The sequence below is a fragment of the Sinocyclocheilus rhinocerous genome, unplaced genomic scaffold, assembly GCF_001515625.1.
Source record: "Sinocyclocheilus rhinocerous isolate Xijiao unplaced genomic scaffold, SAMN03320098_v1.1 scaffold1043, whole genome shotgun sequence".
NCBI lineage: Eukaryota > Metazoa > Chordata > Actinopteri > Cypriniformes > Cyprinidae > Sinocyclocheilus > Sinocyclocheilus rhinocerous.
Genome location: NW_015642610.1, coordinates 1,468,795 through 1,484,996, shown reverse-complemented (window position 1 = coordinate 1,484,996; position 16,202 = coordinate 1,468,795). Strand labels below are relative to the sequence as shown.

Sequence of the window (16,202 nt, the reverse complement as noted above, 5' to 3'; positions counted from 1 at the left end):
TAGAAATAATTCTAATATGCTGATTTGCTGCTCAAGAAACATTTATTATTATTATTATCAATGTTGAAAACAGCTGTGCTATTTAATACTTTTGTTGAAACTGTGATACTTTTTTTCCAGGATTCTTTGATGAATATAAAGTTCATAAGAACAGCATTTATTTAAAATAGAAAGCTTTTATAATGTTTTGTAATATTATAAATGTCTTTACTGTCACTTCTGATCAATTTAATGTATTCTTGCTGAATAAAAGTATTAATTTCTTTAAAATAAAATAAAAACGTATTGACTGGTAGTGCATATATTTATTTAAATAACTACAATCATATGTAATGTAAAGAATTAATAATGTCATGATAATTTTATTTTCTTAAATGTGTGTATATATATATAGTATTTATAGAGTTTTAGCTTTTAGTTTTAATTACTTTTTCTTATTTGTAAGTCGCTTTGGATAAAAGCGTCTGCTAAATGACTAAAAGTAAAAGTAAAAAGTAATAAAAATGCATGCCTTTTGTGTGGCTTTTGTCTAAATAAAACCTCACAATGTATAATCAATAATCAACTATAATAGCATAATATATACACAATTTAACAAGCACTGATTGCAATAAATTGCATCTACAAAAACTACACATTAGTAAAAAAAATATAAAAAAATATGAATGTCTCTTTACACTTTTACATAGTCAAATATTATGAACAGTACACTGTCTGCACGCATGTCTGAGATCAATCAAATGATATATAGTAATGTTATTGAAGCAGCAGGGATAGATGGAGATGTCAGATCTGAATATGAATTATGTGTCTAACCTTTGGTTGGTGCTCAATTCTGTAGGGAGTTTGTTGGAACTGTCGGATCTCCCGTATGATATGAGATATCTGCAGACAAAGTGTCATGATTTATTAGTATAGCCAAAAAATATCAAATATACTAAATCTACACAAAAATTAATTAGTCTTTTAATCCCTAAGTAAATTCTACAGGATTTGATATCATATCTTACCATTCTCATCTTAGAGAAGTTAACCAGACCTTCTTCTGTGAAGTTTGGGGTTCCCTCTTCGATAAATGCGAGGTCCGTCAAGTACATACCCAGATATGGAACACAAGGTGGATTACAGCTGAAGAAAGACAGAAATGAGGTCAAATACAAGGCATAAGTTATGTAATCATAATGTAGGTGTTTCAAAATGTAGCAACAGCTCACTTTTTTAGAGTTTCCCTCAGGTTTTTAAACCTTCCCTCAGATGACACAGTCTTTTGGAGTTTGTCCATTAGTGCTTTAGTCTGTTTCATGAGACACAACAACGGTGAATAATTTATGACTTGCCATACTGATATAATCTACTATATAAAACATTATAGCACAGTATTCACTCTGCTTATCTCACCTGTTTGCACACTTTAGCCCATGTCTTCTTTAGCCTGTAGATGGCGCTCCGGTTCAGGGCAGATGTGATCTCCAGGACACCATTATAGTTGTTGAGACAGCGGCAGATATCAGCCACCACTACCCATTTTTCAATAGAGCTGGCTCTAGAGCCCACATCTGTGTGGCTCATGATCTGAGAGGCCACAAGATTACTCATCTACACAAAGAAAGAGAGAGAAATTTTTTGAACAGAGGGCCAGTTACGCTTTTTTTCTTGAGTATCCTAAGAGGGTAGCAGATAGATATTTCCATATATACTCACATCATTGAAGTGCTGACTTGTCTTCATGATGTATGGAGTTCTCTCTGTCTTGTCTGTCTTCATCCATCCTTGGCCCAGGAACTCCCTACAGCAAAAACACAGTGTTTTGTGAGAGATGTGCGTCTGCAGAGGCTTCTTCTCTCGTGAACACAGGAGCTTTTTTGAAGCCCATAATGAATATGTTCAGTAAGGCTGACACAGATTTGTTCATGTATTATTCTCTGGTGTCTTTGAGGCTTGAGGTCTGCATCTCTCTGTGCTGTGTTGATGCTCTACTCACTCGTAGGGAATGCTCCTGAAGACGATGTGATCGAGAAGAGTGATTTGTTCAGCTAGCTCCATCGCTGACAGAGATTCGAAACACTCTGCCTTTGGGCATTCAGCCTGGATGAGAGGAACATACACATAAACAGTTCTGTGACAAGATGGAACTTTAAATGTATAACAACTCTTCCTGGTATTATAAATACTGCATATCTACAAAGTATTTGTAAATTATGTTTTCATGTCTCTCCCCTGCCCCACCAAAAAAGCAAGTCTTCATTTTTAGTAATTAAAAAGGAATAATTATTACAAAAATTTAATTTTTGTCATTATTTACTCTCCATCAAGTCTTTCTTTCTTTAGTGAAACTCAAAAGAATGAGTGTTCATACCGCTTTTTTCCATACAATGAAAGTGAATAGTGACCAGGACTCTCATGCTGCAAAAGGATGAAAAATAGATCCCTTATCCCTTTAACAATATAAGCGTTCTATTCTGGGAACAACTGTACTTGAGACAACGTAACATTATTTAATGGCAAAGTGCAAAATATCATGCTGAATGCTGATTTGACAGCTAGAAATGACACATATTGCACACACATGAACTTATGAAAATCTACAATTAAACTGCCAATTAGCGATGAGTGAATGTTGGTTCTGTTGTCTTTGGCACAGACACTTTTCAATTAACACAACAGGTGAGGATTTCAGAAGCACGATAAGGGTGTGTGAGTCCAAGCAACATGCATTACGAATCAAAACATGCACTTGCATGCATACACACAAAACTGTACAGGCCCAGCCCTGATAATGCATGCTGTGTTTATAATTAGTGAGCCCAGTATGCTGCTGCCAGTAGCACATTATATCATACAGTCGTACGAGTGTGTGCATACATTTATCTGCATATCTATAAACAGTTGTGCATAAGAAACATTCAAATCAACTGATGTAACTCACTATTGTTCTCTTAAAACATAGAGTACTGCATACAATGTTCATTAAATGTACAGTATAAGCAGAGGAATAAGCGGAACTGTGCATTATACAGGAAATCTGCAAACAGTGCAGATTCTACAATATTAATAAACATAGCATACTCTCATCACATAAAACAACAGATATTTTTCCTACACTGCCAATGACATGTTTTTTTCCAACAAGCGGAAGCCCTCCAAAACCATGCATCTAAAATTGAAACTCAACAAATATCACTAGGAGGGCTTTGAAATTAAATAGCATGGTCATTTACATGAATACATGGATATTTCAGGAAGGAAATACTCCTGAAATGCTGTTTAGAGTGTGTTTTTGTGTGCGTTGGCTTTGCATGTGGCGGACATCAACAGGCACTCCGTCTCGCTGTTTGAAGTTGTAATTAGAGTCCTGCTGCTCAGAGATTTGCAGTTTGAACATGTAATTCAGTCCCTGAGCCTGCCGCTGCCTCATGAGGCATGCCAAAATCTGCCTTCCCTCTGAGATCTCAACCTTAGGTGGCTGCTCAACAGTGATGTGGAACAGAAATATGATTTTAAGTGATAAGATATATTTGCACATGTGAGACAGCAGGGCGTGGGTGTCTTATATCAAAGTCTTATATGAGCCTTGTTTTAAAACAGATGGTTTATGCTCTAATTTCTGGTTGGAGGAGCCAAGTATGCATGTCTGTCCCTCTGTCCATCTGATCATTCATATTTATTCACAGATGTGATGTAAATGAAAGTCTTTCAGCTATTTAGAAGCCCATTTGACGAGCCCCAACTTCCTGATTTAACAGGAAATACACTATATGGACAAAAGTATTGGGACCTTACACCAACAGGGACTTTAATGACAACTAATTCTAAATACATAGACATTAGGTACTTTGCTTTTCTATATGCTGTTGGTATGGTAACGTAAATGTTAAACATCGGAACTCTTTGAATGGCACTGTCAATCAAGGTAGTAAGATTATTGGCATTAAGCAGACTGTGTTATCAAATAGCTTTGATCGGTTTGTCTTATAGAAAGCTAGAGCAATTCTTGCAGATTGTACTCATCCACTGTTCCATGAGTTTAAAATGCTTCCTTCTGGTATACGTTATAGTATGCCTAAACTTAAAAGCAATCGGTATAGACATACTTTTATTCCCACTGCTGTAAGGCTTATACATTTGTAGGATGTCAGAATGTTGTGTTTGCTGTTTTGTGTTTTGTATGATATGCTTACAAATTTTATGCTGCACAAAAAATTGCCTTCCGGGCTTATAATAAACTTTGAACCTTGAACCTTAATATGGAGTTGGTCCCCCCAGCACAGCCTCCACTCATTTGGGAATGCTTTCCACAAAATTCTGCAGGATTTCTATGGGAATTTTTACCCATTATTCCAGTAGAGCATTTGTGAGGTCAGGCACAGATGTTGGACGAGACGACCTGGCTCTCCATTCCAGTTCATCCCAAAGGTGTTCGATGGGGTTGAGGTCAGGGCTCTGTACAGACCAGTCAAGTTCTTCCACACCAAACTTATCCAACCATGTCTTTATAGACCTTGCATGGTGCACTGGGGCACAGGCATGCTGAAATTGAAAAGGACCTTCCCCAAACTGTTCCCATGAAGTTGGACACATAACATTGTCCAGAATGTCTTTGTATGCTGAAGCATCAGCTATCAGACTGCCAAACAGAGAAGAGTGAGAATCCAGTGGCAGCATGCTTTACACCACTACTCCATCTGACGCTTGGCATTGTATTCGGTGATGTGAGGCTTGCATGCAGCTGCTCAGCCATGGAAACCTATTCCATGACGCTCTTGCCTCACAGTTTTTGTGCTGATATTAATGCCAGTGGAAGTTTGGAACTTTTCAGCTATGGAATCAGCAGAGCATTGGTGACTTTTACGCACCATGCGCCCACTTTGTGACAGAATGATCCCACTCTGACTTTACATAGTCTTCCGCTTCATGACTCCGCTTCGAGTTGCTGCTGTTCCTAAATGCTCCCACTTTTCAACCATGCCACTTACAGTTGACTGTGGAATATCTAGCAGGGAATATCTAACTGACTTACTGCAAAGGTGGCACCCTATCACAGCACCATGCTCGTGAATGCAGTCTGCATGGCTAGGTGCTTTAGTTTTATACACCTGTGGTAGTGGGTCTGACTGAAACACTGGAATTCAGTAATTAAGAAGGGTGTCCCAATACTTTTGTCCATTTAGTGTGTTAACACAGGAAAGAAAATGACACTTAAGCTATTTCTTGTGGTTCATAAGCAGATACAAAGACTATAAAATATGCTCACCACCTGAAGAATGTCTTCAATCTTCAGTTGTGCATCGTCTTGGTCATCTTGAGAAAGGGCACTGGGGAGAAAAAAACCCAACTTTCGTTTAATCAGCTTTCATGTTTCCTTTGAAAATAAAATCTCAAAAAAGATATACATTTATATTCAAAGACGGTCCTGTCCATAGTGACTTTCAGAAAGTGCTTTAATTTCATGTGTGAGAGGTTGTGCTTATATAACCTGCCTTAGTATGTTTGCTGTGGCTTTCCTCTCCTGGGGAAGAACATCAGGGTCTCTCAACACCTCCTCTAGCAGGCAGATCACACCCATCTTCAGCTCTCCATTCATTTCAAAGTCCTGAAAGCCACCACACACATATAATCACGTTCCACAAACATGGGAGACCCATGCATAATTTAAGTAAAGCAAAGACTGATGGGTTCACATCCCTAGATGACTGAAATCAACTACTAGGTAAATCTAAACTAATTTCTTTGACATATCAAGTTTTTTTTAACTAATGCAGATTAATCCAATGCAGATTCTGTGTGTAGACTGCAAAATATTAATAATCAGTATTTTTGTGAAGTTTCTTTTGCAAGCATATGATATTTAAGACTTGTTTTCAAAGAACATATTTTGAATTAAGGACATTAAATAAAAGATCATTAATCTTGTTTTAATGTTATTTATATATTTTTAGTGAAAACAAGAACAAAAAACAGATTAATAAAATAATTTTATGCAGTGTGAAAGTGTTGGTGTTTTAGATTGCACACTCTCCATTAGTGCTCATCAGAAGCTGTACTACCTCAGCTTTACAGTTTCCTAGTGCACTAATCAACAGCTAACCCAGCCTTTCTTCCGTCTCTCTGTGCCTGCAAGCACTGCAGGTGGGTGGCTAATCTCTTGTGTCACAGTTAAAGCATTCTTCAGTTCTAGCTTCATAAAGCCCTGCATCTATTAAACAGTCAGTGTTCTTCACAGTTTTTTCTCCCTTCACTTTAGGTTTATTGTTGAAATAATTTGGCCATCGGGACCAAAGCTTTCATCTAATTTGATCTATCCTTGTTCATACCATCTGTGTTTAGTGCACTTTCATACTTCCAGCTTTTGAGCTTACAAATAATTCCTGATCCTGACATGAAAAATGTAAATATTCCTCTGCTAAGGAACAGTTATACAAAATAGCATAAGTGACATGATTTAAACAAATCAATAAATTAGTGCATAATATTCTGTGCAGCCTTTCAAATGCAAATGCATAAAGCACTTGAGAGCTTGTGCTGTGTTGTTCTCAGAGTATAAGTACTCTTATGTTTGATATGCTAGACTGTAGTTAGCATAATGGGCACCTCACTTGCTTATTCCTGTTATGCAGTACATTTTTATGTCCCCATTATACAGTATATGTCTGGATAACATATTAAAATTACCATTTTAAAGATTTTTTTTTACTTTCTTAAGATATATTTGCCAGATATCTTCCTGCAAACAGAAACTTTAAAACAAGGAAGCAGAACCTGATCAATTTAGCCATTTCTGATGATTTTGTAAGGTTTCTACACTTACTGCTATAGTTGGGGGACAATCTTCGACCAGAAAACCAGTTCCCTTTCAGTCGGTCACTCCGAGTCACATCGGTGACCGACGAATTGGGATCTCGCTTCGAGAGACCAATCTACTTAGAGTGTAACTAAACGAGCCAATGCACATTGGCATGCAAATATTGCATCCAGCTGCCGCTGATCTGTGCGTCTCAGCACGTAAAAGAGCATTTCCCTAAAAAAGCCAATTTCTCTAAAAGATTACAATAAACGGGTGCGTCTTTGTAAAGACTACGGATCGTCTTTTTAAAGATGCCGTTTCACCCGTGCGTTTCTGGGTGTGGTCGTTACCTGGTGCCAGGTGATGGTCACAATCGCTGCCTCACGTGTCCGGGCATGAAGCATGCTGAGGTGGCGTTCGTGGATGAGTCATGTTCCCATTGCGGGAAGATGACCATCTCGGAGCTGCAGACCAGGCTTCGCTACCTCCAGTTCCGTTGCCTCTGCCGCGATCTAGGACTACTTCCAGCAGTAGTGCGGGCGGTCTGAGGGTTACAGTGGTGGCAAACCCCTCAGGGAACCAACCCTCGGGGGCCCACCACTCCTCCAGCGCTCCGCAACCAGCCAAACCGCCGAAGGAACGCACTGGGCCCTCTTTAAAGAGCGTACCAGCGGTATCCCTCTGGGCTCCTCCCGATGACCGGATGCCGATCGCTGCATCGGAGGGAGAGCTCTCTGGAGAGGAAGATTCCGCCCTGACCGAGGGAACACTCTGCAAGGACGCACTGGCACACAGCTGGCTGCGGGGCCTGCGCAAGTACGCGTTTCCCCCATTGAGCCTTTTCGCACAGACGCTGTGCAAGGTCAGGGAGGACGAGGAGCAGGTCCTACTTGTGGCGCCGTATTGGCCCACTCGGACCAGGTTCCCCGAACTAATGCTCCTGCCCTCCCTGGCAGATTCCTCTGAGGAATGATCTACTGACTCAGAGACGGGGCACCCGCGTCCAGACCTCTGGAAACTTCATGTCTGGTCCCTGGACGGGACATGGAGGTTCTAGGTGACCTACCCCAAGAGGTAGTTGACACCATCACTTCGACGAGAGCTCCGTCTACGAAACACGCTTACGCCTTGAAGTGGAACCTGTTCGTCGAGTGGTGTTCTTCTCACCGAGAAGACCCTCGGAGATGCCCGATCAGGGTCGTGCTTTCCTTTTTTCAGCAAGGGTTGGAGCGAAGGCCGTCTCCCTCCACCCTTTAAGTCTATGTCACTAAAAAAAAAAGATTGTTGCTAACCATGACCCCGTGGAAGGGAAGTCGGTAGGGAAGCATGACCTGGTCATCAGGTTCCTTAGGGGGGCGAGAGGTTAAATCCTTACAGGCACCTCTCCATACCCTCTTGGGACCTGTCTCTGGTGCTTAAAACACTACAGCAGGGCCCATTTGAGCCTTTTGCAGTCCGTTGAGCTAGAGTTTCTTTCAATGAAAACTCTGCTCCGGCTAACACTGGTCTCCATCAAGAGGGTAGGAGACCTGCACACATTTTCGGTCAACGATTCGTGCTTAGAGTTTGGGCCGGCTGACTCCCAGGGAATCCTGAGGCCCCGGTCCGGCTATGTGCCCAAGGTTCCCACTACTCCCTTCAGGGATCAGGTGGTGAGCCTGCAAGAGAGCAGACACAAAGCTTTAGGACCTCAGACCAGCTCTTTGTCTTTTACGGAGGCCGGCAGAAGGGGAATGCCGTCTCTAAGCAGAGGATGGCCCACTGGATTGTGGATGCCATCACCCTGGCTGATCAGGCACAGGGTGTGCCCTGCCCGCTCAGATTGTGAGCACTCTATTAGGACTATTGCATCCTCCTGGGGGCTGGCTCGTGGCGCCTCGCTGACAGATACTTGTAGAGCTGTGGGCTGGGCGACCCCCACGTTCGTTAGATCCTATAGCCTTCGTGTGGGGCTGGTATCTTCCTGTGTTCTCACCTCAAACGGGTAGAGGCACTGAGAGGTCCCGGTTTAGTGTCGGCTTGCTAGAAACTTCTCCAGAGTGTCCGTACTATAGACCCTGTCGAGCTCCTCCGTTCCCTTGGCAGCCAGACGTGGCGGAACGTCCGGCGCCAGGCCTTTACTCGATGAATCCTTGAGAACCTGTAGAAGGCTGGGTTCCATATGTGAGACCTAAGTGGATCCCATATGTGTAAGGTCCACGGTATAGCCTCAGAGCCTGTGTTTCCCCCTGGCAGACTTCTGCCATTTCCAAGAGGTTTACAATCACCTCCAATTTTCCATATGCACCTAAACGGATGCTCATATGTGTATTTGCTTCCGAAACCTCCTTCGGGAAGGATGGGGCTTCCACAGCGTCCCTGTTCCAAGTGGAACTGGTACATTGGCTCGTTTAGTTACACTCGAAGTAGATTGGTCTCTCGAAGCGAGATCCCAATTCGTCGGTCACCGACGTGACGTCTCCATTCCCTCCTTCAGGGAACGAGGGTTACATACGTAACTGAGACGTTACTATGTTACAAAAACCTGATAAGCTTGTATGACCTGCAGTAGGGGCCTTTGAAAATATATTGACTAAATATTCATCTGAATTCAAAAGTAATAGTACCAGACAGAAGCGGCAGAATCTGCATAATTGTTTTTGTTATGAAGATGGTAGAAGGAGAAAGAACATGTAAACATCTGATAGAGGACAAGAGAGGTGAAACAGCAGTGCAGGGTCTCTGTGCAGTTGAATCCTCAGTCCTCTTATTCACTTGTGGGGTTTTTCAAAGAGATTCGGCAGCCTGCAATAAATGCTTCTAGATCCAATAGTGATTTACACGAAATCATACTGCTGCTAGTACCATTTTACTGTGAACAGAACATAGCGGCTCATTCCAGTTTTGTAACAAAAACAAAAGTAACAAAAAAGAGCCCAATAGTACCATGGTAATGCTATGATGTATTAGACATAGTACAATGTCAGTGTTGTTATTAAAATAATTAATTTTTAATTGAAATAAAGATTTATATAAAGACATTATAAAATGTTAGAAATATTAGATATTAGAATTAATATTAGATGAAAAACCTTAAACGAAAATTAAAAATGTTGCCTTGGCCAATAACTGAAATAGAATAGAATTTTACTAAATGTCAAAAAAAAAATAAGAAGAAGAACAAATGACAAAAAGGAAAATTACAAAAAAAGTTAAATAAAAACTAATTCAACATATTACTAAATATTATAACAATATATAAATAATACTAAAATAACAATGTATCATGATAATACTTTGAAGCGCATTTGAGCTACTCCCAACTATCAGCTGAATTTTTCACATTTCTTCCTAGACAACCAGCATTTGTAAACATTCCTCTTCTCATGTTTCTCTCATCTGCATTTTTCACCTACACAACCATAAAGGTCACTTCTAACAAGCTCTCTCTGCGTGAGTTTGTCAGGCCGTTCTTAGCCTAAACTGACAAAGGGTTAAAACAGATCAATGCAATTAGCCCACACTTTGCCTTCACTCAAACAAAGCGAAGTAAATTGAAAAATAGCTGCTTATTTCAAAAGCCCATTATGAGAGACTGTTTCCACTGCAGCACATAATTATGTTGGCTATGTGTGAGGTCCTGTGACTGTGTGTGTGTGTACTTGAGTTCTGCTTTTAACAGTTGTCAATATTAATGTTAGAATATCCTATGCTTTGAAGTTGGCAGGGACTGAAATTATCTTTTGTCTCTATGAGTTAATGGGCATAATATAAAACAGATCAATATGACGAATATATGGCTTTACAGCTGAAAGCAAGCCAAGTACTGCAGAAAACACCTGAATCAATAAAAATACAAGTGTACAGTGAGAAGCAGTGAGGCCATAAGATGCAGTAAGACCATAAAGCACAGCGCATGCTAGATTTCAACACTTACCACAATTCATTTAACAGTTACCCACAACTACCAGTTACCCAAAAATGAAACAATGACCCAAAATTTAAGATCTAAAAAAATTAACTCTCAGGCCATCCAAGATGTAGATTTTGGTGTAGATGTAGAGTTTGCTTCTTCATTGGAACAACCTTAGCATTACATCACTCACCAGTGGAACCCCTGCAGTGAATGGGTACCATCAGAATGAGTCCAAATAGCTGATAAAAACATCACAATAATCCACTAGCAATCCACATAACTCCAGTCCATCTTGTGAAATGAAAAGCTGCATGTTTGTAGGAAACAAATGCATCATTTAGACATTTTTCACTTCAAAGCATTGTTTCCGGCTTAAATACATGTCCTCCATCCATAATATTGCTTTCTTTAATGAAAAAGTTTTGAAGAAATCTGCACAGATAAAGTACTGTTTATGAGCAAAAACAGTCCAAAACAGTTCTAACCAAATAAGTTGGTGGATTTTGCTGACTTTATCACAAGAGGAAGCATTATTACGAATTATGAATTGGTATTTTTGCCAAGTGATGTTTTAAAAATAAACACCTTGATGGTTTTGTTTCTTACAAACACACAGCTTTTCACTTCACAAGACGTTAACTGGTGGACTGGAGTTGTGTGTATTTTCGCGTGTTTGGACTCTCATTCTGACGGCACCCATTTACTGCAGAGGATCCAGTGGTGAGCAAGTGTTGTAATGCTAAATTTGTTCTGATGAAGAATCAAATTTTTCATGTTAAAAATGATTTTTCCTATTCCAACAGAATGTGCATATTCAAAGTCATTTGTATCCCCTTGAGAAGCTTTTCAAAATATTGCTCAGCAATTAAGGTTTGGTTCTGTTTATGTAAGGTAATTGGTTTTCCTTGTGAAAATACAATGGATATTATGAAGAGGTGTTGTGCTTCCTCTGCCCTGTAAAATATGAGGCCCGGGGGTTAACCATGTGTTCACAGTCAGAGCCTGGACTAAAATGTAAAGCTGATAAAATATCAGTCAAGCAGCAGGGAGGGAGAAAGAGAGGCAGATGAGTGTGACAACTACTGCTTTAGGTATACAGTATAGTGACACGCAATGTGTCATCTGCCGTTCTGTGAGGCGATGTCATTGAAATACAAGCAGCTACGGAAGAACTGATGCTGATGGACAGACCTGTGAGTGTTTGGAGACCCAATGGCGCAGGACATTCAGGACTCTGTTGGTAGCCGCACGACGTATAATGAACTCCTTGTCACAAGTCCGCTCAGAATTGTTAAAAACTGCGAAAGAAAATAGACACTATAAGGGTAATACAAACAGACCTGTAATATCACACAAACAACAGCTTATTTTCTTTATTATAGGCTATATGCATTGCCTTGCGAAAGTATTAAGCATTCATTTTTATTCAGAAGTATTAATTTATTTCCACATTTTGTTATATTTGAATACACATGTATACACACACACATACACTCAAACCCCTTAATATTTTCACATTTTGTTATGCTGAAACCACAAAGTGCCATAAAAGTATTAATACAATTCTAATGGTATTTATTAGGATGAGAGGATGTTAGCTTATGCAGGTAAAAGGATTAGGTTTTTTTTTCTCCTGTTATGATTTTAAACACTGTGGTGATAATGAAAAAGCTACTAGACCTGCAGAAACTGCAACATCTTTATGTGTATAGTGAATTTCAATTTGTGAACACAGTAGAGGGTCTACAGAATTCTGAGGCAAAGGGCAGAGCATATGAATCTGTACATTTCTCTCGGGTTGTGTCAATGGTGCAGTGTACCTGGAGGGCTGCTGTGTCCAGCTGCTGCTGTGGCGATAGCAAACGCAGAGGCTGGAGAAACAGAGCAGCGTGAGTTCTCAGCTGACTGGACTAGAAAAAAATAAATATGGAGAACAGATTTAACGATAATTCTTTTTAAAAAAACACTGAATCACCCAAAAGGGGTGATGGCACCTACAAAGAATTAAGTCACTCAAAAATTATTTCATTATTTGCTCACTAAGTCATTTTCCCCATGGAATACAGAGAATGCAATAGTTTAATATTTAGATTAATTTTTAGTGTGTGTTCAACTGGGGGAAAAAAGCATACAGGTTTGGAATGACATTAGGGCGAGTAAATAATGACAGAATTTTTATTTTTGTGTGAATTTCCCCTTGACTTCCTCAATGGATGTATAGTACAGTATGTAGTACTGTACGCATAGTTAAGCCATAGTTATCACATAACCAGTCCTTCTGCCAATCCAGTGGTCATATTTCAAAATGAAAGACATTTTTTTGCAAAAATCCCCCCTTTAGTAACCATATTGAGTCAGTAACATATGAACATATGGAAACAGCTTTTCATGGAAACTGAGAGCAGACACAGTTATAAACCATATATCTACTGAATACAGAATCATAAGCTGATTGCTTATGTTGAACAAAATGAAGATGCTAAAGATATCCAATACAAACAGTCTGGATGGAACAACATCTGTGCCATTCAGAACCAATTACGTGCTGGTGGAACTAAGTCACATATAATTAACTCCTGTCCCAACTCTCCCCATATATAGCTTCATTTAATGTCATCCAAGCACAATATTTGGCTGTTTTAGATCCAAGACTGTGACTGTGGCCATTTAGTAACAGAAATGGACTTTACTGAGGATTGCAAGTTGAGGATAGTAAGTTTCGCGTGAGGAACCATCATAAATGTTGGAAGCTTTCTCCTCTAAAATGCAAACTGAAAATATAAGACACATAAAACTGATCTAAGACCAGTACAAAAGCAACTGCATGTCCCAATAGCTACTCAATACATGCAATAGGACTAATGGGAAAAGAGTTTACGAAGTTATCAGCAGTCCAGGTATATTTTTTAAAATTATGTTCAAATATTCACATTACATTGCCTCTTTGTATTGAAAAATCAACAATATTGGAATGAAAGTGTTTCATTCACAGAAGTATCTATATTTCGTCATAAGTCATAACTCACCACTGAGTTTGACTCTACAGTTGTTCTCAGAAGAGGCCTGCACTGCCAAGGGAGCCAAACACAAAAAGACATGCGCACGCTTACCTCCTGACTGTCGGTAGCGGAGGTGGCGTGGAGTGGAGGGTGAGCGGCAGGGAGAGATTTCTCCTGGTTCACTGCTTTGTGGCGACTCTGGAATAAATTTGTCCAAAGACACTGACTCCAGCACAGCTGAGGGGAAAGTCAGACCCTTTATTAAAATGGATCATAGAACCCCTCCTTCTTGAAAAATGAATGGTTTTAGGGCAACAGCTCTACAAGCAAACAGAGCAGGGAGCAGGGATCAGTAAATAACTATGGCCAGGGAGTTGCTATGCGGATGCTAGGGAGTTCTGGGTGGTTGTTGATACAGTGATATGAGAGGTTGCATGGTGGTTACATACTGGCACAAATAAAAAAAAGGCCACCTCTAAGCAGGTTTATTACAGCACTGCATCCTTAAAAAAAAATCTGCCATATTTGACATAATAATTTGATGATGCTGAGTTAAAAAAAAAAATCAATCAACATCAAGTATTTTTTAATGTCAAAACTTCCAGTTTTAATGATAAAAATACGCATTCAAAATGTATCATTTAACTTACAAACTGCAATGAAGTGGAATAATATGTTTAAATACTCCATTTATTGTCAAAGAGCTTTACATAAACACAAGTTTAGAAATACAAATACTTTTTTTTAACACAAACTGTTTGGATGTAGTAAAACACCCACTGAGGCAGCAGAAAACATCTGGGTCATGTTTACTTTTTCTTCTGTCACTAGCCATAATTCTAACTTTGAAGAGTATAAATAGGTATAAAATGTCTTTGAAAATTGTAACACATTTAAAGGGGTCATATGATGCCATTTCAAATTTTCCTTTCTTTCCTTTTACAAGCTGTTCGTGCATAGATAAGATCCCTAAAGTTGCAAAGACTAAAGTCTCAAAGCCAAAGAGATATTCTTTATAAAAGTTACGACTTGTCCACGCCCTCCTAAAACGCCTCGCTTAAACACGCCCCCACATGTCTACATCACTGTGTGAGAAGATTTGCATAACACTGCCCAAATGTTCACGCAAAGAAAGAAGGCATAACTTTTATTCTCGCTGTAGTATTGTTGTTGCCGCTGCCACCATGTCATGGAGACGCTGTGTGTTTTGTTGTGAAAGCGAAAATACTTTGTTTGGCCCTCCAAAAGAGGATGATATCCGCTTTATCATGCCTAGAGCTGATCTGTGGTGGTTGCTGAGGAAATACATCAACTTCGCACTGTGGATCGCTGGATCGGCTTTCACCGTGGACGAAGCGGAGTCCAGCCCGGGATCGTCACATGTGGTTGCCGCAAGTCCGCCGGCTGCTCCTTCGTCGAATCCGCCGGCTGCGCCGTTCTCAAGTCTGCCGGCCATTCCTCACTCAAGCCCGTCGGCCGCCGCTCACTCAAGCCCGCCGCTTCTGACTCACAGCCTGTAAGTACGTTTTTTATATTTAAAGAATTTGCCACTGACGATTCAAATGCGAGTTTTGAGCAGTGTAGAGTAGCGCTTGTTGTTTGTCGTTTCTCCGATCACAAATGCAGACATGGTTTTATGTTTACGCGGTGCGATACGCAACGCAACGCGTAAAAAAACAGTATAAGTCATCAGTGGCGTAGCAAGTCAGCCCAGGGCCCATTTGCAAAAAAATTTGTCAACTTTATAATAAAATACTACAAACAATAAATGTGTTTTTACGCTTCTAAATTTGTAGTGAGATAACTATATTCATCTCAGTTCAAGCAGCATGTGAATCAATGATATTTTCATCTTTAATATTTGTTTTTTATGTTAAATGTGAAGAATGACAGGTTGGATGCCACAGATTTTTATTTTATTTTATTTATTTATTTTATTTTATTTATTTTTATTTTTTTTTGGCGGAGTATAGGTGGAATTCTCACATTAACTTCACGCAATAGGCCTATAACCTGATTTTATTATCGTAATTTTGACTTTATTCTTAAAATATTATGACGTTAATCTTCTTTTCAACATGGTACTAAAATGCCGCCTTAGGCTATTTGTACTGCATGCAAGCACAATCTTGGCACAGTAGCCCAAAAACAATAAATAAATTAAATAAATAAATAAAATATTAAGGAGATATTTGAATGATTTATTAATGAACTAGTATTTTCTGAGTCAGTGTCAAAAGATGAAGTTGACGATCCTGACTCACCATCTCCTCAGTACATGCGCCTTTAGAGAGAAATACATCTTTACGGATTAGCCTACATAATGAAAGAGTTTTTGTTTTCTATTTGAATTATTTCGTTTCAAAGTATTTAAAGCATTCTATTTGATATATTTATCATGTCTGTGAGGAGGCAAGTATTCGCTGTTTCGGCTCATCATTGTGAAGCGCTCCTGCTCAAGACCAAGACGACAGAAAGGGCATCCTGTTTGTTTTCCTTAATTATTTTACAAAAGCACAGGTTTTTG

At 39.6% G+C, this 16,202-nt stretch overlaps 1 protein-coding gene across 1 annotated transcript in view; it reads right to left on the bottom strand.

Annotated features, from left to right (window-relative positions):
• Positions 1–16,202, bottom strand: part of LOC107756301 (ras-specific guanine nucleotide-releasing factor 2-like) — a 65,697-nt gene that overhangs the window by 1,894 nt on the left and 47,601 nt on the right. Inside the window, exons 17-27 of the mRNA XM_016573337.1 lie at positions 13,787–13,912; positions 12,497–12,586; positions 11,868–11,974; positions 5,478–5,590; positions 5,252–5,312; positions 1,982–2,085; positions 1,702–1,786; positions 1,399–1,596; positions 1,215–1,294; positions 1,011–1,128; positions 817–885 (exon numbers count right to left, since the gene is read on the bottom strand). Of these exons, the coding sequence (XP_016428823.1) occupies positions 817–885; positions 1,011–1,128; positions 1,215–1,294; positions 1,399–1,596; positions 1,702–1,786; positions 1,982–2,085; positions 5,252–5,312; positions 5,478–5,590; positions 11,868–11,974; positions 12,497–12,586; positions 13,787–13,912 (1,151 nt within the window). The remainder of the gene's footprint in view (positions 1–816; positions 886–1,010; positions 1,129–1,214; positions 1,295–1,398; positions 1,597–1,701; positions 1,787–1,981; positions 2,086–5,251; positions 5,313–5,477; positions 5,591–11,867; positions 11,975–12,496; positions 12,587–13,786; positions 13,913–16,202) is intronic.